General features: G+C 28.9%; 1 protein-coding gene and 1 long non-coding RNA gene across 3 annotated transcripts in view; one reads left to right on the top strand and one right to left on the bottom strand.

Annotated features, from left to right (window-relative positions):
- The first annotated feature begins 1,360 nt into the window (after positions 1-1,360).
- Positions 1,361-27,672, top strand: part of LOC101237469 (uncharacterized) — a 39,552-nt gene continuing 13,240 nt past the window's right edge. For both annotated transcript variants that reach the window (XM_065805474.1, XM_065805473.1), the window contains exons 1-6: positions 1,361-1,775; positions 11,879-11,935; positions 12,041-12,211; positions 12,310-12,395; positions 15,874-16,015; positions 24,903-25,090. In XM_065805474.1, the coding sequence (XP_065661546.1) occupies positions 1,452-1,775; positions 11,879-11,935; positions 12,041-12,211; positions 12,310-12,395; positions 15,874-16,015; positions 24,903-25,090 (968 nt within the window). In that variant the 5' untranslated portion in view covers positions 1,361-1,451. The remainder of the gene's footprint in view (positions 1,776-11,878; positions 11,936-12,040; positions 12,212-12,309; positions 12,396-15,873; positions 16,016-24,902; positions 25,091-27,672) is intronic.
- On the bottom strand, positions 20,103-21,704 carry LOC136084741 (uncharacterized). The gene is made up of 4 exons (XR_010640818.1): positions 21,308-21,704; positions 21,074-21,186; positions 20,901-20,971; positions 20,103-20,226 (listed from the first exon to the last, which is right to left on the bottom strand). It is a non-coding gene; the product is annotated as an uncharacterized LOC136084741 (long non-coding RNA).

Genomic DNA, 27,672 nt, shown 5'->3' with positions numbered 1-27,672 from the left:
TTTTGATTTTGCAATGTCTCTATTCCAATTTGTACCATTACATCTCGATGATGAGAAAATTGTCATTGGCCACATTCGAATATTATGATGAGACTTGTTTTTTCTTAATTCTTTGACTTGATCATAATTATCTTTTTCTATGTCTGCATGCAACTCTTGCAAAATGACATACTTCTATTTCTTGTTCTACTTCTGAAATAATTTATGTAGAAACTGTGTTACTTGAAGCTGAGATGCCAGTCAATACAGCCGAGGTTGATGCAGTACTAGTAGAAGAAACTGGGTTTGAAGGAGTAACATTGGTATTTGTTGAAGCAACTAAAAAATAAACAAATTATATATTTTTTATTATCAACAACAAGTTTATTTTCACATTAGTCTTTTTTACCTTCTAACATGTCGTTTTTTCATAAATGTTTCCATGAAAGATCTTTTTTTGCTCTTTTTGCTCTTTTTGCAGCACTTTTTCTGTTTTGAGATCCACTTGCCTTCTGTCTTTTCATTTATAGAAATGGTTTTTTCTCACTTCTTAATCTACTTTTGCAGTTTTTCTTCAATTCTTCAATTTACGCCATTTTGTTTGTTTTGATTGTAGTAAAGCGAACCTCAAACCAGTTGAGATTGATCTCATAACTGCCATACTATCAAACATGCTCTTCATATATTAGTGAAAAAAATAATAGATTTTAAAAATAACTTTAATTAAAAAAATCATTTAAAAAATAAAAATATCAGTGAAAATAAATAAAAAATCCTTCAAAACTTTTTTTTTCTTTCAATGGTCAATTTAGCGCCCCTGTCAATTTGGCGCCCGGGGCGGCTGCCCCCTTTGCCCCACCCTAGATCCGCCTATGATTATAAGGAATCCATATTGGTGATGCATATTCAAGAATAGTTCAAGTAATAATTCTTATTATTTTCCATTACTGTATTTAAATACAAACACTTTTTTGCTCGAAATAATTCTAACTGTATTGTTTATTATTTTTTTTTTTTTCGTTTATTCTTTAATTTTTTCATTAATACTTCATACCTACATACTCTTTAATCTTTTATGAGTTTTTTTTTCTTTTCTTTTTTTTTTTCTTGGCTTAAACTTTTCTTCAATTCTTTAAAACTGTTTTTTTTTTTCATTTTTTACTTTTTTTCCTCGTTAATGGTAAAAAAAAAGAAAATAGGAGTATTTATCTAAATAAACGCCTTTGCTATTTGTAGTATTATTGCAAAGCTTGTAAATAAAGTACATATATAACAGCTTGGGGGGGGGGGGCACCCCCTACACTCCCGTTTGGGACGGCCCTGATTGGCTGTTCAGTTTTGTTTAAAACTTTATAAAAACCAAACACATTTTTTTAAATCCAAACTTTCACGCGAATATCGTTAAAATTAGAAGACACTAAAGTGTACTTTTTTTCTTAAAAACGCCGCTAAGAAAAAAATAACTTGCAGTTATGACTACAACTCAACATTCGGATCCAGCTTCACTATCTTTTAATGCTTTTGATGTGTTTAAATGCATTCGTCAAAGTGGTTTTTTAAAGAAACAAGACTATAATCCACAAAAACTGAAAGCGAAATCTACAAACACTTATACATTGTTTCCTAGTGAAAACCAATGGAAAATAACTTTAAATAGAAGAGCACAACAGAAATCATGTGGATTTTTTGCGAAGACAAATGCTCCTTATAAAGAGTTTGGCAATGTTGAATTAAACTCAAATAAATTGTTGCTTGAAAGCCTTCAGCATATTGGAAATTGGTTTTTAGACGAAAAGGTATAAGTTTTTTTTGTTTTAATATTTTGTATTACCGAAATCATTTTATATTATATATTAAAGACATCACAATAACAACGCTCTTTTTTTTTAAAAAAAACGGGTTCAGTATTGTGGTTATACCTAATTATTATACGGAGATTATTGTAAATAGTTGTAATGCTAGTGTTTCAAATATTTCAAATTATTTTGCGTCATCCTTTTTTTGGCGTTTTTTTTGTTGTTTTGTTTGTTTGTTTGTTTGCGCATGGTCCAAACAAAGTTTAAATTTTAATTTAAACTTTGTAGTAAATTCATATTGAGTCTAAGCAGATCTAACTTCAGTCAGGACTCGCTCTTGTGCCGGACAATCAAGATCTGGGGCGGTAAATCTTAAGGGCGACATTTTATTTTTTATATAAAAATATTTAATATCGTAACGTATACTGTTTGGTTTTTTCTTTAGCTTAGATCAACGTGAAATTTTTATTTCGTATTAAAGTTATTTGTCACCCATCCTTTTGAGAATAACAAATAAAATAAAAATCTTTTTAATGGCTATATACTGGCTATAGAATAGAGGTCTTAAAGCCCTAAAGGTTTGATTAAAGAGATATTTACAATGCCTTGTTAAACATTTATGAAAACCCAGACATTATTCATATGATTGGAGATAATGGACTCTCTAAACTGTAAGGATGTCATATTAGGTGATAACTTATTGTTTATAATATTTGCATTGAATGGACAAACGCTAATCAAATGCATAAAAATCTTTTTGTACCATTTTTTAAGTCTTTTTCTTTCGGATTCATATGTTGTCAACATTTGATCAGATCGGTCAACACCACCCATGTTTTTGTTATATTCATGTATCACTAGAGGAATATTTTTTTCTCTGCCAGCTCTATTAACAGTGATTGTATCATTTTGAACACAGGTACTCAGCATGTGCACATCTTTCTTGTCTCTCCATTTGGTACACATTATATTTGTTTTAGTATCATATCGAACTAAAGTATCACCAATTTTAATTTTAGCATTCTTTATATCCTGCGGTAACTGTTTGCGATTATTACGTAATGTACCAATGCAATCAGTATTATGATCCAGCAATACTTTGCAAATTTCATAAGATGTATACCAATTATCAATGTGTAAACAATAGCCATTACCAATTAAATTATCCATTAGAGTAATAACAATTTTAGTAGCTTGATATTTGTATTTTTTCAAGTCTGGTGCAAAACTTTCAGTCATTTCCTTACCAGTGTACAAAAAACAATTCCAAATATAGCCAGTAGCTGATTCACATATTGCAAAGGACTTCATTCCAAATCTGGAACGCTTGCTTGGAATGTATTGTTTCCAGCTTAAATGACCTTTCCAAAGCAGCAGTGATTCGTCTATTGATATATTTTTATTTGGTATATACAGAGTTTTGAATTTGTTTACTAGGTAGTCATAGTTCGGTTTAATTTTTGCTTTTTTACAGAAACGTATTGGCAAACTACTGTTATCAACAAAATGAAGAAACTTCTCAATAAGACAAAATCTATCAAAAGACAATACTTTTCTTATTAGTGGTGTGTCAAACAGAGGGTTTGTTGAAAAATACATAGCATGTGTTGGTTTCCATAAGATTCCACGATATAAAATGAATGCTATATAGAGCCTGATGTAGTTTCTGCCTAAAGGTATCCATTTTTGAACTCGGGATTTATCTTTAATTATATTATTTTTACGATATTGTACTGCGAAAAGGTTACTTTGCTCGACAATAAGATCAACGAGGTCGTCTGTTACAAATGCTTCAAATATAGTAAGAGGAGTACTATTAACTATAAAACTTGGATGAGGTCCCGCATTACCCTCAAATTTAGCAAAATTTGCTTTATAACCGTCTATTTTAACCCAATTCGGTTCATCGTTTGTATTATCTTGTTCTAATTGTATTACATCAGTGTCAAGAAGGTCAGTTTCATTATCATCATCTGCTGATGATGAGCAAATTATTTCTTCTTCTGTAACAGATTTAACTGAACCTTCATTAGAAGAACCATCATTAGAACTAATATCAGATAATTCATCGCTTTCTCCCATGTATTCAATTAGATCTTGAACAGAATAATTACTTCTTTTAGGGTAAGATTTTCTAGCCGAAGCCATGTTTACTTTTCCACTAAACTAAAGCATTGTCACATAAAGCTATTAGCTATATTTTGAAAAAACTCTAGAGTATAAAATGAAGACCATACTATTGTTAAAAGCTATTACATAACATAAATAACAAACTTGCTTTTAACTTATCTGATCTGATCTGTTGTTTAACTCAAGTAAAAAACGGAAATATCCGACAGTCACAAACGGTGCAACAGTTCCAAAATGCGGAAATATCCGTCAGACACATATAAGCCTACAGTTCCAATAAACGGATATATCCGTCAGACACACGTAGAGCTACACCCTTGAAAGACGGATATATCCGTCAGACACAGTTAAGGGGTTAATTCTTGTATAATATATACAACTTTAAAGCCATGTCTCAAAAAACTCTATTAAAACACTGCAAAAAATATAAAATTATTTTAACTGAAGGCGATTCTGTTAATATAGATGAAAGAGTATTAGCAGAGAAAGTTTCTGCAGTTTCTGCACTTTTGGAAAATAAAGGAAGCGTAAACGAAGTACTCGAATTGAAAACTACGTTAAACTTTGCTTCCAACTTTAGTGAATATATATGACTACTATACCAGCAATTGTAGCAAATGGGGAGTTTCTCTAAATTGAAAGTAATTATTAGTTACTTACAGAAACTAACATTTACATTCAAAACCACGCAAAATCATCTTAATAATTCAGCCGTTTTGGCGATTGAGCATGAAATAGCTGATCAAATTAAGATCAAAGAGATAATAAAGTTTACAAACATTTTTAACCTTGAGTTCTGCAAACTTTATTTATAAAGTTTGCGGAACTTAAAGTATTTATAATTAAATCAAAGCCAAGCTTTGCACTAAGGTTTAACCACTTACAGGATCGGTTATCGCATTTTCGTGACATTAATCAATAAGTTTTGATTAATGTCACGAAAAAACTCTTTTGCTAACGCAAATTAAGTCAGGTTTGTTTGATTAGACGTACCATAAAATCGCCTGAGTTGTTCGGTCACTTAAGCCTCGAACATTTATTTATCGCGCATAAATAAAAAACTTTTCAATTTTTTTTCCTGAAACATACAAAAAATTATACTGATAATTGATATTGTAAAAATGAAAAATAAAAACTAGTACTCAATATTTAATTTAAAATGAAAACATCTACTTTGACAGAACTTTCAATACCATCTCATAAGTTCGATCACTATATAAATTCTAATAACGTAGGGGAAAGGCGCCTATGATGGCATACTTAACTTTGAAGCTTCATTATTCAGTATCCTGAAGACCAATAATAGAAGTTTTGATATGGATGCATTCCTTGTTACATCTAGAACAATAATTACCCTGGGAGTTTTCATCAGTTTTTTTTTTTTTATAAGTTATTCTTATTGTAAAAAAAAGCACAAGTATGCCATCATAGGCAACCACTGCTCCTATGATGGCATAGGGGAGGATGGGGCTAGTTAGGATCGAGGGTAACTTAATGATTTCATTCAACCTTAGAGTCTTCCCTCAGAAAAGCCAGAAATTACTCGAAACCATCCTAATTTACCATTTCATGCTACACACCAGCATTGTAAAATTTTGCGCATGCGCATATGATATATTGCGTTTTACGTATTTTTTGGACCAAAAAAAAATTTTGGAGCATCGCTTCTTTTTAACTTTACTTAAAAATAAGTTTTTCTTATAAAAAAAAAAGGTTTTCCCAACTCGTCAATATTTCAACACCCCCAACTCGTTAGTATGCCATCATGGGTAAAAGTCATCATTTTCATTAAAACAAGCTGTGTCTGCTTTGTTCAAAAGATAAAATTAAAGTAACTATTCCACTAAATGCACAAAACTTGAATATAAAATGCATGAAAATTTTATTTCTGTACAGTTAATAGTAAAATCACAATCTTAAATATATGAAGGAAATAAAACTACAACAGCACATCCCAAAATTTATTTTTGTTGATTATAAAAACAATATTTGTGCACAAGGGACGTTTTTTTCACTAAAACTAATGTAAAGTCAGTATAGTCATGTAGGTCTAATCAATTTTTTATCAAAACCAATTTTAATGGAAATATGACCGGTGTGTCATCATAGGCGCTATGCCATCATAGGCGCCTTTCCCCTATAACAAACTTAACTTTACAAATAATGAAAACTAATTTTTAAATGTTGTTTTATTGTAAAACTATGATATAAATTCAGGTTATACCAGTAACTATGAGCAGCCGTGGTGCAGTGGTAGAGCACATAAATTCAGGTAATACCAGTAACTTGAGCAGCCGTGGCGCAGTGGTATAGCACTTGCCTCAGAAACAAAGGATCAGTGGTTCAAACCCCACCTCTGGGCAAGTTTTGCGACATCAGTTAGGAAGAAGGCGTGAACTTCCATTAAATGCTCATCCGTGGGGCTCTGTGATAAGAATGTAAGGACTTCTTTGGGCATCTAAATAAAATTTAAAAAATTAGTAAAAATAAAAAATAAAACTAAGGAGGGCGTCGCCCCGGCGTAAAAAAAAAGTCTTTTGGGGCACCAAAGAAAACAAGAAGGTGCACATAAAAAAAGGCCTTTTTAAATATGAGTAGTAGTATTTTTAAATTTTATTGTAATTAGTCAACTATTTTATTACTTTGGCCATTATCACATTTGCTATGCCACTGGTTAATAAAATTAAAAAAACTACTTTTCAATTAATTTCAAAAGGTTTTTTCAATTAACAAAAAAACACTACTTTGCTTTTAATGACCTTTGTATGCGTATTGGAAATTCTTGCACGCACCGTTGACCATAGTAGAACAGCAAGGTCCACAAAACCAATCGTCACAGGATTTGCAACGCATCCATTATTGTCGTTGAGCTGTAATTTTATTTCCAAAAAAAATGTCACAAGTTTTTTTTTTAAGAACTCAAAGAACCGTCAGTTAATTTTGAAATTTGGAACAAATTTTTTATACTAATAAAATACCATGGTGTGAATCCATTATAAAAATGTCAAAATTTATTGGTAAATTTACAGGTAAAGTTAACAATAAATTTTACATTCGCAACACTTATCAACATTTCACAATTTTACTGCTAATTATCTCCTTCATTGTTTATACGTGAATAACCAAAGTTAGAGTATTTCAAAATTTCACTAATTTAAAAAAAAAGTAGTTAATTTTCAAAAATTAATAATTTTTGGTGATTCTTAATAATACTAAGATTAAATTTGATCATTTTTTTAATAACTTGCTTATTTTAGATTTTATTAGTATGCATTTTTGAAAACTGTTGTTTTGCTAAAGAATTATTTCAGCAGGTTGCATATAAACATTTTTTTATAGATTCATATTTACGAACTAATTAGAAATATTATTTGAGAAAAAAGTTTGTAAAATTTGAGTTTTGCATGCTTTTTTTATATTTTTTCTTAAATTACCGAAGTTACATGGTGACCGAACATAGGCAATTTTACGGTATAGAAAAAAATTCATTAAACTTGTTGGTAAGACTTTTGGTAAAAATTTGTTAAGTGAATTTAGTTGTTTTTTTGGTTCTAAGGTGGTGTTATTTTACATTCGTAGAATGTATAACTTTCTTTAAAATGTTTATTCTTTCGGTTAACAATAAATTTCAATTTTTAAATTATCGATTGTTTTAATGAGTGATTTTAATAATTTATCTTGATCAGATTTATAAGCGTTAGACTTTTGATTAAACATGTATATATACATACCTCGGAATATGTATATGTATACAACCCTCGGAATTGGGGAAAATGAGGTCGGCAATAAATTGCCAACTTTAAACTGTTAGAGGTCGGCATCAGGTTGGCAAAAATAAATTGACACAAAAGGGCTACCATAAAATATAGAAACGAGGTCAGCAATTTTTTGCCTAACTCAAACACTTTTAGATCGGCATTTAGGTTGATATTGCCTAATGCCGACCTTAATTCTAAGGGCTATATATATATATATACATATATATATATACATATATATATACATATATATATATACATATATATATATATATATATATATATATATATATATATATATATATATATATATATATATATATATATATATATATATATATATATATATATATATATATATATATATATATATATAAATAGATTAGCAAGTACAGGTGCTAATAGAAAACCCATAGCAAAGCCATCAATTTGGTCATAACCTGTCCTTTAAAGTGAAAATGCGTTTGTGCTGTTGCGAAAATAAAAAGTTTTTTAAAATTATTTTTGTTGATTTAATATTTGTATTGTTTTACTGTTGTCATTTTTGAGCTGGTTCTTCTAATGACACTCTCTTCTCTGACAAGAAAATGCATCATTACAATGTAATGTAGTTAGATCTGCTTTATCTACCAAGCCTAAGCAAATCTTCCATCGTTGTAAGGTTGCATATCTTTTTCTTTTCTACAAATAATATCATGGCCATTGCTTAAACGAGCTATCATTTCTAGTTTCATAAACCAAAGCTCATACTCCTTACTCGCATTTCAAAGTCTGCGCTAAGTTATGGGCTTCAAATATTTATTCATCTAATTTTTTTTCTCGTACATCGATGCCTTGAAACTCTTAGATCGTTATGTTTTCCTGACTCATACAACTACCAACCTTTTATGTTTTCTGTTTAACGTTTTCTTGCTCTTTCCCACTATTCTTGCTCTTTACCACTGTTCTATGTTGGGAGTAAGTTTTTAAAAAAAAAAGAAAAGAGAAGGGCCTAAAGACCAAACTAGCTACTCTATCCATTATTTTAGAAATGGAAGGTGGTAACCAATGACATTTTTTTAAAAAGCATTGTAGCTTCTTTACCAGTCTCTTTTTGAGCTTTGTAAATAGTTATTTTTCGGATTACTCAATTATAATTAAGGGGGTCCAAAAGTAACTTTTTTTAAAGTTTGTGTAGTTTAACCACTTTTTCTTAGAGAACTTTTTATGCTGATTTCGAATTACTTAATAATTTTTTTTGTTATAAATATTTAACCTTCTACTTCAATTTTAATAAAAGTGATTATTTTGACAAAATTATCGATTTTTAACTTAAGTAAAGTCATTATTATTGTTAAAGTAGAATCCATGGTAAATAACTTTCCTTTCATTAAATCAATAAAATATGTAATCATTATAAATGGTTATAAATACAACATAAAATTAGGCATTATACATGAAATTAGTCCATATAAGAAACAATTTGTAACGATTACTCGTGTAAATACGAAAAAACTTCATAGCGGTCGTGCTGCAGTGAATGGATTTCTTTCTTAAAAACAAGAGCTCTGAGGTTCAGTGTCGATAAGCGACGTTGGTAAGGAAGGAGATATGAACTTCCTAGTTAAATTGCTCTTACACGGTGCTTTGTGATAGTTCTAAGTTCTTTTTGGAGCACCTTAACTAAAAACCAAAAAAAAAAGTCTGATAGATGATTGTGGGTTTTTGTGAGGACTTTCCAAGTAATAATTTATTAATGTTATGTTTACAGAAAAATAAGTTATTAACCTAAATTAATAACTTATTTTTCTGTAAACATAACACAGCGTTTTTTGTGTGGGTCTTTGCAGAGTGGATCTTTTGTATCACTAAAATTAGATATCTTCAATTGCTTTCTGTATTAAACAGATCTTTCGCTTTTTCAATATATTTTTTGACATCTGATTTACAAGTAAATGATATGCCTTGTTACTTTAAACCAGCTAAGATTTTAAACAAGAGTTAATTTCTCTTGGACGCATAATGCAAAGTTTGCAGTTCTTTTTTATGCTAACCCGCTCTGTTTTTTTTTTTTTTTTTTTCTTTAAATTTTTACAACTACATATTAATTACAAATTTTTTACACTGCAATATTATAAAGAAACTGTACTTCCTAAACAAAAAAAAAATACATTTTACAAAATACCGTTAAGTATAGGAAGCAATAATTAGGTATGCTATGACTTGATAAGAAGGGTTTTGATGTTGTAGGGAACTCGTAGAAGACTGAGATTAGTCTTATCATCGAGAACCTTGAGGTATTGCGTAAAGCACACATATAAACAATGTGATTCTCATTAAAGAAATGTTTTACATGTTATTATTGCAAACTTTTTTTTCTTTTCTTTTTAATTGAACTATGTTTTGTGTTAGAGTTGAGGTTTATAATAATAATACTAGCTTTATTTGTTAAACAAAAATTTACATTTTCCATATGTATTTGATTGCTGATTATTTTAATTTGAGCGTAAATTTTGATTTACCATTAGAACTAGAACATTTCTAGGTAATTATCCATATTAAGAACATGATTTTTGAGTTTCGACTTTAAAGAAGTTATATTGCCTGGGAGAGAAATCGAGGTATAATTCGGAATTAATTTGTTGAATAAATATGGGCCACGATAAGAAATAGAAAATTGAGAACTTTTTTTTTCTTCAGGGGTACAATAAAGTTACCAGTTGCTCTTGTGTTAAATTTGTTGATATTAGATTGAAAGAAGTTTCCTGTGAATCGGTTTGGAACTAATCCTAGTTTGTATTTAAGCATGTATGTAAACTGTATTTTATATTTTGAAATTTTTTAACAATGGGACATATTTCCCGAAACATTTCTAAATTATACGAATTTTGATTTAAAATTTATTGTTGATTTCATTAAAAACAAGTACAAGAACAACGCTGAGTAAAGTCAACTTTGTATGATAAAATTCGTCAACTACTGGGAGATTTCTAAAGAAGTTCATTAATTATGATTTATTTATTTAATAGTTTACGATTTATTAATTTACTAGTTTATTACTTCTTGTTATAATATTTTTCATTTTAATCGGTATTTAAATTTAGTTTGCAAAATTAATAATTAAGTATTTTCTAGTGAAAGGACATTTTTTACCATAGTGTAAGACTTATTTTTGTTTTAAACACAACTTTCATTCAATTGAGTTCAAGGTTATCCAATAAAAATTTAAATTGCATAAATTTTATCATAAAGTTGCGTAACTTTACACGCAAAGAATACGCTACAAAGGTTTCTTGTTTTAAAGTCTTTTAATATTTTTAAAATGTTAAAAATAGAAGCAGAAGGTCAACCACAAAAAAAATTGCAAACACTGCTATTTTTTTTGAACTTTTCTAAAAAAATTAATTAAGAACAACTGGTTAAGCAAAAAATATAGAATTTTGGACCTCCTCTAAATTATATCAAAGTAAAAGTTCGTTTTTTTTCAATCTTGATACAGATCAGATTTATGGTTTTTTCTAAACAATCTCCTTTCATACACACAAATGAGTTGACAGCATACACAAAATTCTAGAAGATCTAATGTTTCAGTCAGTAAATTCTCAACTATTGCATTTTATTATATTATTATATTAAGATAATGATATAAAAGACCATACTGAAGAAATTTAGTGAGTTTTAATAAACACGTAAAAAATATGTGAAGGAATTTAGTTGTTTAGTTGTAAATTGGATAATGAACAACGAATAAAAATAAAATGGTAGGCTTTTACCATTAAGGCATGGATTTTTCCAATCAAAAGGAACAAATTAGAGATGAAACATGTTAATCTATTTTTTTATTAAAGCTCATCTCAACTTTTTCTCTCTATTTTGAACTTAGATTCATATTCTGTATTTTCCTGCAACAGTTACAACTTTTTCTAAATCGCTCCCTTTCCTTACTAAGATACATACATACATGTTTACGCAGAAAGAAGTAAGTTTTTTTTATCGTACTAGTTTAAGGGGAAAATATGTTTAAGAAAATGTTTTTTCGGCCTACGATAACAACTTGGTTAAAAGTCCTAAAAACAATTACTCTATGGGTCTAATCCAATCTTTTTGTATTTGTGTTAGTATATGATATTTTATTATTTATATGATATTTTAATCTATGACATTTTAGTATATGACATTTTAATATATATTCAAGGCATATTGTGTAATCAGTCACCTAAAATATAATTTTTAAAGGCAAGAATTAAATCGACGCATAACATTCCTGTGTTTACGAAAAGCGCTCATGACATAGTAAGTTTTGATTCATATATGATCAATTGAATATTATATATTTAATTTTATCTAAATGTGAAAAAAAAGTACAGAGTTATAGATAGAGTGTTAAAAAAATTATAGACTGATAGATCTTCTCGCCAAATACTAAATTATCAGGTGTTTGGTGAACACAAAAAACCTGATAATGGAATCGCCTTGTTAAAACTACATTTGGAAAAAAATAACAAACACATTAAAGCGGTTAAAGCTGGTCAACTGCTTTCAAAGTGCATTTTCAATGATGAAAAAAAAGTATGACTGAATTTTGTAAATAGATTCTCGCTTCTCTTTTTTTTTTTTTTTCTTATTGTTTTTATTTTTTGTTATTTTCATTTTTTTTTTTTTCATAGAATAGCAATCGCAATGATAGTTTGGCTCATGCGGAAAGTTCATCAGAACGCAAAATGCAAAAACTCTATTGTAGAGAGCTTCAGGAGTATAATTTTAGGAACTTTATTTGTTCATCCTAAAAAAAATTTTAAAATTTTTCAACTTAGAAATTTATAAACTATTTTATAGGTTGCAAACAAAATTTTTGAATTTAAAATCTTTTACAAACCATTGTTTCTCTAAAATTCAGTAAAAGTGTTAGTGTTCATTGTTGCATCATACTAAATGGGATGACGCAATATCATGCAATACCTATTGTTTTTGCATCAGCCACCATTTAATCACAATTGAAAATAGTACTATCAGTGTTATCGGAATAGTGACCAGAAAGATATTGATAGTTTGAATGCAAGCTTTAAAAGTGGGCAAAAAATTTTTATGAAACTAAAAAGGCTAAAATTGTTACATTCAATAAGAGATATTTAAAACGGCAAATTAGTGTAAAAGTGAGTTGTAGTAAGACAGCTGTGCACACTGTAATTGTGATTTTCAAAACTTTTGAGATTTTTTGTAACAAGAAGAGATGTGGGTGTCCAAGGAAAACCGGTTTTAGAGATGACCATTTAATAAAGTGTATTGCTACTCGTTCTTAGACAAGTTCCTGCAGAAAGATATGTGCTGCTGTGCTTCAGACAGGTACAGATATTAGTTCTATAATAGTTTCCCGTCGTCTGAGGTTTGAGTGCGGTCTTAAATCATATAGAACAGCTCTTAAATCCCGGTTAACCGCTGTTATGAAATACAAATGTATGGCATTTGCCAAAGACATGAAACCTGGACAGCTGAAGGCTCGAGCAGCGTTATGTTTTTAGACGAATCAACTCTGCAACTTTTGTTACGCACAAAGACACATTAAAAGACCTAAAGGTAGAATGTTTCAAGATTGTTACACAATTCAAACAGTGAAACATCAGATGATTTGGGGCGCTATATCAAAACTTGGGACAGGTGAGCTCTTTTTTTTGCCTCAAAGAACAACTATGAATGGAGCCAAATATGTGAAACTTCTACGGAAAAATTACAATTGCACATGACCATTCATTGGTGTTCTGTTTTCATGGATGACGCAGTTCTGTTTCACAGAGCAAAGGTTTTGTAGAATAAGGTTGCAGACAAACAGCCGTCAAGCATTAAACCATTGAAGTAAGCAATAAAGTAAATTTGAATAAGGCAAATATTTGCCGAGTACTGCAACAACCTGATTCTCAGCTTGCCGAGCCGAATCAGTTAAAAGTAAAGGAGTGTATACAAAAGGAAAGGACTGTCTACAAAATTTTGACATTTACAAATATGCAATCATGGTCTTAAACTTTTGTTAATGACCGTAAACTTGTTTTCTAAGTACAATGCAAAAGTTGGTTTCACTGTTGATTAACATGTTAAAAAAATACAAAACTAGTTTGCAGCAAATCACTAATTTCTTATATTAGGTTGAAACAGTATATTAAATAAATTTTATAAGATCCTTTTACCTGTCCTACCTGTTTTTATTTTTACTAACAATGTTTAACTTAAAAGATAAAAAAAAAAAAAAGTTATTAACGCATTTTAAAAAGCTCAAAACAACTTGATTAAAAGAAGTTTTAAAACTATTGATGACAACGTTTTTGCCACTTGTCTACTTTTCTCAAGGCACAGATTATAAAATAATTACATTACAGACCAACATTGATAAAACAATTAGCTTTAATAATTGGATTTAGAAACATGACTTTATTCAAATCATTTGAATGAAGTCATTTAAACCTACATACATTTGAATTAAATGTATGTAATTTTAATATTACACAAAAATCTGAAGTTACCTTCCTGATGTTTATTGGTAAAAGTTGATTTTCTTGTTTATTCTTCCAAAATTTTAGTTAGATCCAAGTTCGCCAAATAAAGTTTCATAGTTCATATTTCTCAATAGTGGAATGAGTTGCTCTGCGTAATATTTTTTTCAGTCGCTCACTATTTTCTCAATAATTAAACTCCAGACAGAAGTAAAATAGCTACAGACAGACACACATCGGTATACCGATGTGCGTCCGCCTATAGGTATTTTCATTTTGTCAACAACATGATTGAAGAAATTATTGTAAATTTGCAGATGACACTCAATTAGCAGTACAAACCAAGAGTTCATTAGATCTAATTATATAAAAGGTTAAAGTTAAAACCTTGGTTATGAAGTTTAATTTTAAAGTTTAAAATCTTAAAGAATAAAAAAGTTTTTTTTCAGTTTAATTGCTTTAGAGTGTTCCTTTACTATGCATAATGCCGGAGACACTATTAACCGTTCTTTAAAATAATACCTAAAGAACGCTTAACGTACGCTTCAATTATAAACTTAAATCATTTAACTTTAAAATCCAGATACTCGGTAATCTTAAGAGGACTATTGAAAATTTAAATCTAATAGCGTTTTTAAAATTTTAGACTATAGTATAAAATATAGTATATACTATAAAATTTTAAAAACCGTAAAGCAATTAAACTAACAAAAACTTTTTTATTCTTTAAGACTTTAAACTTTAAAATTAAACTTCATACCCAAGGTTTTAACCTTAACTTTTATATGATTAGATCTAATGAACTCTTGATGTCTACTGCTGAATGAGTGTCATTTGCAAATAATTGCTTCAACATGTTGATAAAAATTAAAAGGTAATAAAAAATCAAGCTCTGAGAAACGGTGCTCAAAACATCTTATAGTTTACTCAAACCATACCTTGGTAACCATAATAAAATGTAAAATAGGAAATAGAAATTAGAAAATTAACTGAGAAAAGCAATAGTACCCACATTGCAAAGTTACTCATGGAATTTAGAATGTGTTTTTTTTCCAATCATTAATTTTAGTATTATGACTTATTCTCCATTCAAGCTAATTGTTTTATAGAGACTACATATCAAGGTTCGCAGATAAAAGGTTTAACTGGAGCATCATTCTGCAAGTACAAACCAAAAGTAAAATGTTTTTAAAAGTAAATAGATTTAGTGTTAAGATTTAAACTACAAAGTTAGAAGGCAAGCATAAAGAAGTAGATAGAACTGCCAAAAGTCCGACAGTACTAAGTTGCTAAAGAATTATTTTTTATCACTTATAAAAACTGCTACTTAAAGTACTTTATAATTTTTTATATACGTAATTTGATGTAAGACATTTCATTTTTCTTATTTGCTTTATTTATTTTAGTAATGCTTTTAAAAATCTATTTTAGGAAGATGGGGAATGGGGTAAGATGTCTTTTTCTATAATAACTCTACAAAAAAATTTAAAAATAGAAGTAGGCAATTTTATATATAGAGTTTGTAATTTAATTATCAATTGGTTTTTTCAAATATTCCTAATGTTTTTTTATAGACGGTTTATTTTTATTTTTTTTGTGTATGCCTAAAGATAATATTATCAACTAATATTTACTTGCTAATTGAAAATTAATGTTGGCAATAAATTATTATGGTGAAGCAATTTTGCCCCATCTTCCCCATATTACAAAATTTTATTAAAAACTCGTGAATACATAAATATTCTGCAGTTATTTGCAACCAAGTGTTAATCGAGTGGAAATTCCGTCTACAAGCTGGAGAAAACAAAATGAGTTTTTAGAGAAATTAAAGTGTTTTGAAATTCTGTTCAATTCCGTTCAAAATATGACTTCTAAAGACCTTAAAAACAAGGTAAGTAAATCTTACAATATAAATATTATATATATAAATATAGTTATCGACCGAATTTCTGTATCGGTTTCGGTCTAAATTTTAATTTGAACTGATACCAAAATTTCGGTTTCGGTACTTTTTATAAATTAGGTAAAAACCGAAACTTCAGTTGAAAAACATACTGAAAATCGATATTTATCTGATTTAGAAAAACAGTTATTTATTAGAATTATCACAAAATATTGAGAATTTTCATAAAATACTCTCGAGTCCCGAATACAAGGGAGAGTGGGAATAAGCGGGTGGTTGGGAATTTTAGTCCAGATCTAATAAACGGGAGGGAGGGAGGAGGGAGGGTTAATAAACGGGGGGGGGGGGGGGGGAGGAGAGGAGATATTTTTCTTAAATCTAATAAACGGAGGGTGAGGGGTGAGGTTGTATTGATAGTAGGAGGATATAAAAAATAATCTTTATAAAGATGTTTATATAAAATGATATATACATATGAAGTCTCAAACACTAAAAAACTGTGCTTACACCTACGGTGGAAAGAATGTTTGTGTTGCTATAAATATGAAAATATAAAAATGATCTTTTTATTTAAAGAGATCCTCAAAAGCGTTCCTGTTCGAATTACTTTTATCGCGGTGTTCCACTTCATTATCCAACTGTTCGTTGTCAACGGCTTCAAGATCGTTGTTTTCAACACGGTTTTTAATGGCACGGCGAGATGTTAGGTAGCACCGTTTAAATCTTGTAAGATGTGGAATAAATTGGGTAGATGTTTCTACATTACTTGAAAGTTTTCCTAATTCATCAATGAAAACAGCATCTTTTCTTAAATCATTATTGCCTCGACATAAATCACCTAATAAAATGTTGGATGAGCTAACGGTATTTAAATTAACTCGATTGTTTCCACATTTGTATCGTTTTCCTCGACTGACTGATGCACCTCATCGTGTTGATTTATAAATAATTTTTCACCTTTACAATCAAATAATTCATCTTCTTCATCTAACGGCTCTATTTCACAAGTTTTGTATCCACGTTTCACTCCTATTGGAGGTGTAATTAGCTCCTGGAAATCTTTCAAATTTCTTAGGCTTGGGGTAAGCATCAGGTTTTTTCAAAATGCTTGAAGCTTTTCTCCCACTAAGGCAAAAACTCTTTCGCAAACAAGATAATCCTCGCTTCCGTCCAAAGCATTGGTTACCCTTTAAGGTCAAAGTAAAATTATCTCACAGCTCTTGCAAGGTAACCTTTGCGTGGCAATGTGTTAACGTGTTTTTTTCACTGTTTACTAACGTTCTTTTTTCAACGTTTATTGCTTGAAAGTTTTCAGCAACCGATAAATCGTACTCTTTTTTGTAACTTTTACAAAGTTTTCCCAAAGCATTTTTTTCTTCGCATAAAACTATTCTAACGTGGCTTGCGGTCAAAGCGCATTTCCTAACAGCTGTTTTATCATAATTTCAAATGGATTTAATATGCTGATATAAGTTTTATACTTTGCAAAGCAGGGTTGTTATCTGGCAAATATGTCTGAGAAATATTTTCTGCCGACATAAAATATGTCCCACAAGTTTTCTGTCAACATATTTTGACATAATTTTATGTCTGAATTATTTTCTGCTGATATAAAATTTGTCAGACATTTTCTATCGACATATTTTGACATAATTTTATGTCTGGCATATTTGTTGTTTGATATTCTTGAAAAAAAAATCAATCTAACAAATTTATTGCGCATTTCAGCCTAATTTAAAGAGTAAAGTGAAAAAAGTTTAACAAGTTTGTTGTTTTTTTGCAATCAATTATGCTTCATAAACTTTTATTTTAAACCATATAAGCAAACATCAATTGTTTCATAAAGGTCTTTTTCTGTCCTTTTTAGCGATGTATCATTTGATAGTACTGACTAATATTGACTAGTATTGATGCATCCTTTGATAGTATTTGATAATATTGATTAGTATTGGCGATTTCCCTTATTAGAATGTAAAAACCATTTCAAGCTGAGTTTTTTATTACTGAAAGTGGTTTTTACTAGTATGACTAAACTTAAATTTATTCTTTTGATTAAAATAATGATAAAAAAAAACATTTTCAGTTATTTTTAATTAATAGTTGATCCTGGAAAAGATTTCAGTATGAAAAATTGAATTCAAAAGATTCTATGAAAAAACGGTTCACAGAATTTCAAAAATTTCGTATCAAATTAAATTCATTTAAGCTGAAGAATTAGAAATATTTGGAAAAATTATATTCAGCTCATTAAGTTTATATTAAGTTTATATCGACATAGTTCAACATAAAATAATGTTGAACTATGTCGATAGAAAATATGTGGAACATATTTTATGTCGGCAGAAAATGTCTAAAAATATGTCGACAGATCTGCCCGACATATTATGTCGTAACAATCCTGTTGCAAAGTATAAAACTTATATTCAGCATATTAAATCCTATAATTAAAACCAAAGCTTTGCAAATCTATGGTTTTAATTATTTTATAGGATTTAAACCAAAAAAAGAATTAAAAAAGAGTAAAACCAAAACTTTTGGTGAGAAAAAAACTAAAAGTTCATTTTTAGCAAATCGAGATTTCTTAAGTCGACGATTTTTAAAACCAATTTACACTGAAAGTTTTTGTTTTTATCGGTGACTGAAATTATTTTCTACCCAGCTGGCAAATAACGTTGAAATAACGTTGAACTTACGTTGAAACCTAACGTTGAATTTACGTTGATTTAACGTTTAGAATGAAAGTTTTTTTCAACGTTGATTTATCAACGTTAAATCAACGTTAGGTTCAAACGTTATATCAACGTTGATTCGACACAAAAAAACGTTACATTAACGTTGAATTTACATTGAAACAACGTTAAGAATGACAGTTTTTTAACGTTGATTTATCAACGTTAAACCGGCTGTTGACAAACGTTTTGTTATCGCAGAAACCGTTGATAAAAACTGAGATCACCATCAAAACGTAGTATGCTTGTCCAATAGTGCTGTTGCACTTCTCTATTTCATTATTAAGGTATATTACGGATATTAAATCTACTCATAGTCTATACTTAAACTATTTAGAACTTTTTCAGTTTAGTTTAGTTAAAATAGTAGGAGAGACCGGGGCTAGTTGGCTCGGTTTTTACACTATGAGCTCTGTAGCCCTAACAGTACATTTTTTTAAAATATTAAAGTGTAGTCTTAAAGAGTATGGAATAGGGTATCTTATAAAATTTGCATTCACTGACAAAATAAATTCTTTGGGCCTTTCCGGACCCTTTAAAAAAAAAAAACTTACCCCACCACGGGATAAGTTGGAGCAAACTATAAAAATGATTATTAATGCACTATTAAGTGCAAAATTAATAGAAATTTTTTTTAAATTAATTTTTGCAACAATTTTATCCCAAAATAATATTACTTTTAGCTGGTACCAAATATTAGTCCGTATAAAAGCCAAACAGTAGCCCACCTTTTATCTGTGGAAAAAAAAACAAAAAAAAAATTTTTTTTTAATTTTGTTAAAAATTTAAAAAAAAAAAAATAATTTTAATAAAATAAATATTTATTTCCATAGTAAATGCCATGAGCCAACTTACCCCGTGAAAGATTTGTTAACTTACCCCGAAAGCTTTTTTTTTAATAAACAGTCTATAGATCCTGAAAAACGGCAGGTTTGAAAAAAAAGTCTGACTGGATATAGTAAACCAATTGTGACTGGAAATTTTACAATAATTTTTTTTTCATACGACTAAATATTTTCTTTGTAAAGTAAAAAGGAAGCGATGTCCAAAAAACGCATAAATCTCAATATCACCCATGCGCATGCGCGAATCCTGACAATACTACAGTGAATGATGAAATGATCAATAAGGAAGTTTCTGAGTAACTTTTGTCACTTTCTGATGAAAGGCTCTAAAGATAAACGCAGTTCGTCAACTTACCCCTGCGGCCAACTAGCCCCGGTCTCCCCTATTATTAAAGCAAGAGATAAAAGTTGTTTTATTGAAAAATATATTTAAATATTACATATATTTACATATAATTGAATAAGATCTACAAATAATTGAATATAATCTATATATAACTGAATAAAATCTACACAAATTTCTTCTCTTTTCCATCAACTTTTTGAAATGGAGTGTATTTTAGAAAATCAAACAATATTCCATTAACCGAGGTTTCTTTTGCTTCATTGAATACCATAGAAGAAGCTGTAAATAAAAAAAATATATTAAAAAAAAAATAAAAAAATAAAAATAAATAAAACTTGAAAAAAATATAATGAATGGAAAGATGTTACAACTTATAAAGGTATTCCATTTACAAAGCCATATAAATTAGTGCTTCTAAGAATATTTTTCCAACTTTGGCCTTCATATCAGTGGAGGCCATAAAATTTTTTCGAAAAGTTTCTGAATTTTTAAAAGGTAATTTTACTGTTAGACAGGGTCGTCCCGAAGTGGTCTCTCATGGGGAAGGGGGGGGGGGGCGATTGCATGTATTTTTTGCCAACTAGAGACACACACAAAAAAAGGTCCTCAATATTTGCAATTAGCCAACTATAGTTCAAAACTTGCTGAATGTGTCAACTTAAATGCTTATATAACAGCTTTGGGGGGGGGGGGGGATATATATTAGTAAAAAATCACTTAACAAAATTTTTTTTTCATTTTACACTGAGTTTCATCAATAAAGACTCATCAGAGATGATGAGTCTTTATTGATGAAACACAGTGTAAAAGCATTTCTGATGAGTCTTTATTGATGAAACACAATGTAAAGTGAAAAAAAATTTCTAAGTGATTTTCTACTAATACATAATTGCTCTGTTCTTTTAAGAACATTGAGCACCCTATTTTGTAGAATACATTTAAAAGTTGTTTACCTGTGATTTGATAAATGAATAACTGGAGGTCAGGTGCATTGACACTTCATCTAAATCTTTGATAACTGAACCTGTAAAATATAATTACAATTTATGGTATAAATTACAAAAACATTTTTATTTTTAGGTATAAAAATTAAAATTTATAAAATCAAAGCACATAAAACTAATACCTGCTTGGGAAATTCTCTTTGTTTATGTTTTCTTTTTCATAAATAGAGATTCTCATTATAACATTTTTCTTTTGTAGTTGTAAATTCAAATTTTTCACAATCCTGTTTGCTTGCTGTGGAATTGAAATAGTTATATGAATAGTTATATGAATAGTTATATATTTTGTATCAACAAAATAACTCTTCCTAACAAAATTATTTAAAAAATAATAATTGTAATTATAGATGTAATACCTGAAGAGAATTTAGTTTTGAATTGTGGAAACTTAAGCCAATTCTTCTCAGCATTTTAGTGCAGTCAATGCTTTGGTACCTGGGGGCCAATAAACAGTTTTATTACAAATCCAATTAGATGGAATTACACCTTATTCTCCTTGTAAATCTTCATTTCAAACAGCTCCTTTCCGCATACTTGATTTTGAAAATATTATATGAACTAATAAAAAAACGAAGAAACCATAATATAAGTGTACTAACAGGCCTAGTTAAACTAGCTAAATCTTGACATTTTATAACCATGATACTTGCTAAACAATAATATTAGTAGACATTATTAGCAAAGATAAGATTTTCTTTATTTTATAAATTTATTATCTTTTAAATTCATTTTTATGAATATATTTATTATTCTATTATTCTGCATAGTTCTGAATATATTATGTTTTAATAACTCAAGGCATCAAAGGAAAATAATGAAAGAATCCCAGGTTGCTAAAATATAATTAACTACATAAGAGTAATACGGAATATTGAACAAAAATAGATAATATTCATTATTTATACAAAATATAATATAAAGTTTATTATAAAATATCACACAACAATAACTTAGTTTAATTGAAAATATAAAAGCAACAAAAATTAAAAAAGAAAACATCTCAATAAATAATAAATTATCATTCAAACAATTTTAAAGATCAAATAATAACTTGTAACTTATTTTTTATACATCTTCATCTAATAAGCATTAATATTAATAAAAAATTTTAATACCACATCATTAGTATTTTTGTTTTTATTAAAAATAAAAATATTATATCAGTTATATTATATCATTATATACTTAAAACATCAACTCAATCCCATGTTTTTTCATAATTGAAATATTTTTTTGGTAATGTTGAATTAACTCTGAAAACAAAATATTAGTAGACAACAAGAAAATATTTCTTTATTGAAATATATGTGAATATTTATAACAATCAATCTAATTTCCTTTCTTTTCCGCCACCTTTTTGAAATGGAGCATATTTACCACCTTTTCGAAATGGAGAATAAGTCAGACAAAATGCCATCAATTAAAGTTTCAGTCGCTTCATCGTATTTAATAGAAGAAGCTGTAAATAAAAGTAAGTTTTATATATCTTATAAAGATATACCTTTCATAGCGCCATATAGTCTGGTAAACTGTTAGTATAACAAGAAAAAAATAATCAGTCCTGACCTGAATAACAAGTTAACACCAGGAATAACATCTGGTTGTAAAAATTGCCTAACCTCGCTCATAATGTATTATAATCATATTAATGAAAATGAAACTGTAGACATTTAACATTAATTGCCCTTAAACCATTGAAATTATCCTACCAAATAAGAAGCCATTGTTCTAATATATACAGTTAAAAGTTTTTATAAGTTTTGACACAAAGCTGTAAAATTAAAAAAAGTTGTGAAACTAAATGATATAACTATTTAATAAAATACTTATTAAAACTCACTCCTGATTATTGTGTTTTTTTCTTCATCTAATATCTTGTCACTTCAACAAATTTAGCTACTGACAAAATAAAACTTATTGGGCTTTTAAATTCACTATTATAATCAGGCTTTGTCACTGTGTTTCGGGATTTCTTATATCAGTAAGAAAATATAACACTCTCTTTTGAAACTCTATAACTTAAAATAGTTTCATAAAACAATTTTCGTTGAATATTTTTACGAACCTAATACAATTAAACTAAAACTCACTAAAAAATAAACAATAATATACTGTCTAGAGCCATCGAGAACTTATCAACAGTATCTAATTTTGGTACTTTGTTTCCTTTTTTCTTATCCTCACTGAAAGATAAAAGAACTTTGCTTCAGGCTCCAAAATCAGTTACTGTCAAAAGCAAGTTTGGTGGTCAATACTGTTATTTTGGTCTTGAGACTGGTATAAAAAAAGCTGTTTCTGCAGATAGCATAAGGCTTCTACTATCAGTATAGCTAACAGCTTGTTTACTTATTCACGTGAACAGCAGTGCTCTACTGCCATTTCGCCAGTTTATGATTAAAAGAAACATCGTTTTTTTCAATTTCTTCTGAGAAAAACACAGTGTCATTGCCACTTTGAGACAAATAATCATAAAGAAATTCTTCACTTTCTTCTACTTAACTGTTGTCTTCTTCTACTTAACTGATATTTAGTGTAAATTTTGAATTGTCATAGAAGATGATTCTGCCAGAGCTAGAACATTAGAGTGGCATTTTTTCCAGTTTCTTAAATAAGCCATTAATTTCTTTTATCGTAAGAACAAGCAGAAATTTGAATATTAAATAAAACGTTTTTGAAAATTCAAAATTTCACACATAAACACCTTCTGTTTTGCACATTATACTAAAATATTGCTTTATTAATTTTTCGCTTTAAGTACCAATTCAACGGACGGTTTTTTTATAATTAAGTTTTTTTGTCAACGTTGATTTATCGTTGAAACAACATTAAATAAACAACGTTTAAATCGTAACGTTGTTTTAACGTTAAGACATAGTTGAACAACGTTGAAACAACGTAGAAATGCCGGCTGGGTAATGTTATAGCTGTTTTTCACTAAAATTTTTTATGTGTATATATATATATATATATATATATATATATATATATATATATATATATATATTTACATATATATATTGGGAAAGTTCGTGTACCTAGGGTCAGATTTTTAAAAAAAAGTCCGGGGCCTAGAACTAGAGCATTGGTAAATCTGGCCCTAGATACACGAACTTCCCCCATATATATATATATATATATATATATATATATATATATATATATATATATATATATATATATATATATATATATATATATATATATATATATATATATATATATATATATATATATATATATATATATATATATATATATATATATTTATATATATATATTTTTATATTTATGTATATATATGTACTTCGAAGTATCCTTGGTATTTAAGAATTCATACGAACTCAGAGATCAATTGGACGTCCGGTTTTTAAATGGACGGACGGGCTTGTTTTGGACATCTATTAGACGTCCAAGCGACGTTTGATGCTCGCTGGGTTGGTTATAAATAGCACCTAAAGTTGTTATTTATAACCGAAGTACCATACTTAAACTTTCAATAACGCATAATTTACTTTTAATAGTGCATAAAATTTAATCTTAAATTTAAAAGACTTGAAATTCTTTTTTTACCCTCATAAAAACAATCTTCAATAAATACAATCAATAATATCAATACATAACAATAAATCAATAGACCTTGATAAATTTTATAGCACCATTTTGCTTTTACATAGAAACTTCAAGAAGCGTGGTGATGTTTTTAAAAAAATTTCAGATTAAAAACAAATAATTTAAATTGGATTGTTATGACAGGTGATTTTAGTTAAATCAATTCTTTTATTTAACAATTCTTTAATTAAAACCAGATTTTTATAATTACATCACACTTAGCTTGTCACTTATATGACCGAATTGTTATAAACCTATATCAAAACCCACCAATGAGCAATAACACATTTATATAATGGTTAATAATTAGATGAATATAATCTAATAAATTTCTTTCAATAGACTATTTTATCCAGCGATACTTTAAAAAAACTGCGACAAGAACCGATTGAGTTCACTGAAGAAGGACAATCCATGTCTTCGACTTTGGAATTGAACAATAAGGAACATAAAAGTCGCTCAGTTCAAGTGGCTCGAAAACCTATAACAGTTATCAGTTACAATGAAAATACTTCATCAAAAAGTATCAAGTCAGTCAAATACTAAATACTTGATTTATTTCGTTATTATTCATTGTTACTATTTGGTTTTAAAAGAATTATTGATACAATAATAGTCATTATAAATTCCATTTTAAATTTGATGTCATTTAAGAAGTTATGTGAGATGCGTAAAAAGCTGTTTAAATCTGGATATCAAAAGGTGTAAACGTAATAAACAACGTAATAAACGTAAAAAAAATATTAAAATAAATTATTCGCCAACTTATATTTAAAACTAAGTTTTAAACCCAATACATCAATACATGATGGTAGATATATTTCGAAGAAATCACTTTTTTTACGGGTTTACTAAACAGGTATGCCAAATAACAAGTCCGCCTTTTTTATTTATAAACATTGCAAATGTCTAATGATACTCCAAAGATTTTATTTTTATTTAATCATATTTCACTATTTTTAATTAACTTTTAATTATGGGTTCTTTGGAGATTTAGCTGTTTTAGGCACAACGACATCATTTTGTTCTTACCATTCCATAGAAAGCTTACCATAATGACTTGAAGCCAAAGCACAGATTCATTATGCAATTTAATGCAAGGTGAAAGACGTTTTTTCATTTGCAGAACAGTTTAGTATCTTTTTTTTAATTAAAGTTACGAAAAAACACAAAAATTCCTAAAGCTAGGTATGGTTAATTATCAACCGTTATTGTTATAATATTTAAATAATTTGAACTTAAGTTTTTACAAAAAAACTGTTTTTGGTTCGGTAATGGTAAGTTGTTATATATGCTTTCCAGACATGTTGCTTTTTACTTCAAACAGCATAAAAAAATTCTGTATTTTTATGTTGTTTGACTGATTGTGTATACAAATTTCTTTTAATTCCAAACCAGTAGGAGAAGTAGCCCATGGCATAGTTGTATGCTATAGCATTATAAAAATTAGTTTAGGGAAACTATTGGAAGTATACATTGATAATGAGCGTTTTTTTAATAAAAATCAACAGCTTATTTTAAGAAGACTATCAGACTTGGATCATTCAAAATACTGTCCATTGGCAGCTGCAACTTTTTCCCATTTTTCAGGTAGCACACGGATTTTACGTTGGAAAAAGTCTTGGTCTTTTGAAACAATCGAGTCATCGACCCATTGTTTGATCAACCGGAACAAATGGTAATCGGAGGGGGCAATGTCTGGTGAATACGGCCAGTGGGGTCGGACTTCCCATTTGAGGTTCCCCAGGTTTTTGCTGCATTTCCAACAAGGAGTCGTGTGTTGCCATATTGAAGAATAACCATGTCTTTTATCGTATTGCGGCCTTTTATCTTTCAATGCTTGGCTTATCTTGATCAATTGTCGTTGGTAACGGTCTGCTGTAATTGTCTCGTATTGTTTAGGCAGCTCATAATATATTACTCCAACTGGTCCCACTAGATACAGAGCATGAACTTAAAACCATGAGTATTCGGCTTTGCTTTCGATGTTGATGGCTCGCCGGGCTTGAGCTATATTTTTCTGCTTTTTGAAATTGTTGTAACGTATCCACTATTCAACTTTTTCATGGGTATTTATCGAATAGTGTCTCCAGTTCGGTATTTTCAAATCTTTTGTCTGCACCAGGGTGTTCTGCATCTTCGAGATTAAAATCATCACCCTTGATATGTTGAAACCATCTTTTGCATCTTTGTTCTGAAAAAGCATTGTCGTCGTACGTTTCCACTAAAATTCTATGCGTCTCAGCTGCTGTTGTCTTTCGCTGGAAGTAATGTAAAAAAATTCCCCACAAAAAAATTTTGTAGGTGCGAACTCAGCCATGTTAAAAATTTTGGATACAGGCGTTTTTAACTCCGGCAGATGAAATTGTACTGGTATTTTCAGCCTATGGTTAAATCTTTCGGGTAAAATTTATTTCAGAACGATCGAATATATACTTGCCAAATTATGAGTCTCAATACAAAACGCTTATTTTCAATGCATACACCCAATACTATATGCATACTTTGTTGAACCTACTTCACTGATACATTTTAGATTTTCTTTAATGAATTTTATGAACGTGATGTTTAAAACATCACAATAGAGGGATGTTTCACTTTATTGATAATATATGTTTTCATTCACTCATTCATTTAAGTTTATAAAGACGAATACTAATACCCTCGTGGTACATAACTTTTTTTTAACACTTCCAGGTTTGCATAATTTCTTTTTAATTCCTAAATGCTTTGTATTGCTTCAAATTATCTGAGGCAGTGCAAAACAACAAAAGCAGGCAATGGTTTAGATAAAATATTTCCTTTATAGTATCAGCGTGGATCAAAGTTTTATTTAAAAAAAACATTGAGCTGAGTATCAGGTTTTATTACCATGTAACTACGTACCAAAAAAGAAAAAGCTGATTATTAAAATAAACAAAGCATGAAAAAGTGGTAAGAGTATTGCTTCAGAAGCTCAATCTTGATCAGCGAAAACAAAAACGGAAATCTATCTTAAATGCTGTTTTCATTTCATTTCAACTTTTTGTTAAGATAATAAAAACTTTTAGAGTTTTCCAAAGTATATAGAAAAGTTACATTTTACTAACAAAAAGATGTGTGAACATGAAAT

The sequence above is a fragment of the Hydra vulgaris genome, chromosome 09, assembly GCF_038396675.1.
Source record: "Hydra vulgaris chromosome 09, alternate assembly HydraT2T_AEP".
NCBI classification, from domain to species: domain Eukaryota; kingdom Metazoa; phylum Cnidaria; class Hydrozoa; order Anthoathecata; family Hydridae; genus Hydra; species Hydra vulgaris.
The sequence above is the reverse complement of the archived record's forward strand: the minus strand, read 5'-3'. Positions and strand labels throughout refer to the sequence as shown.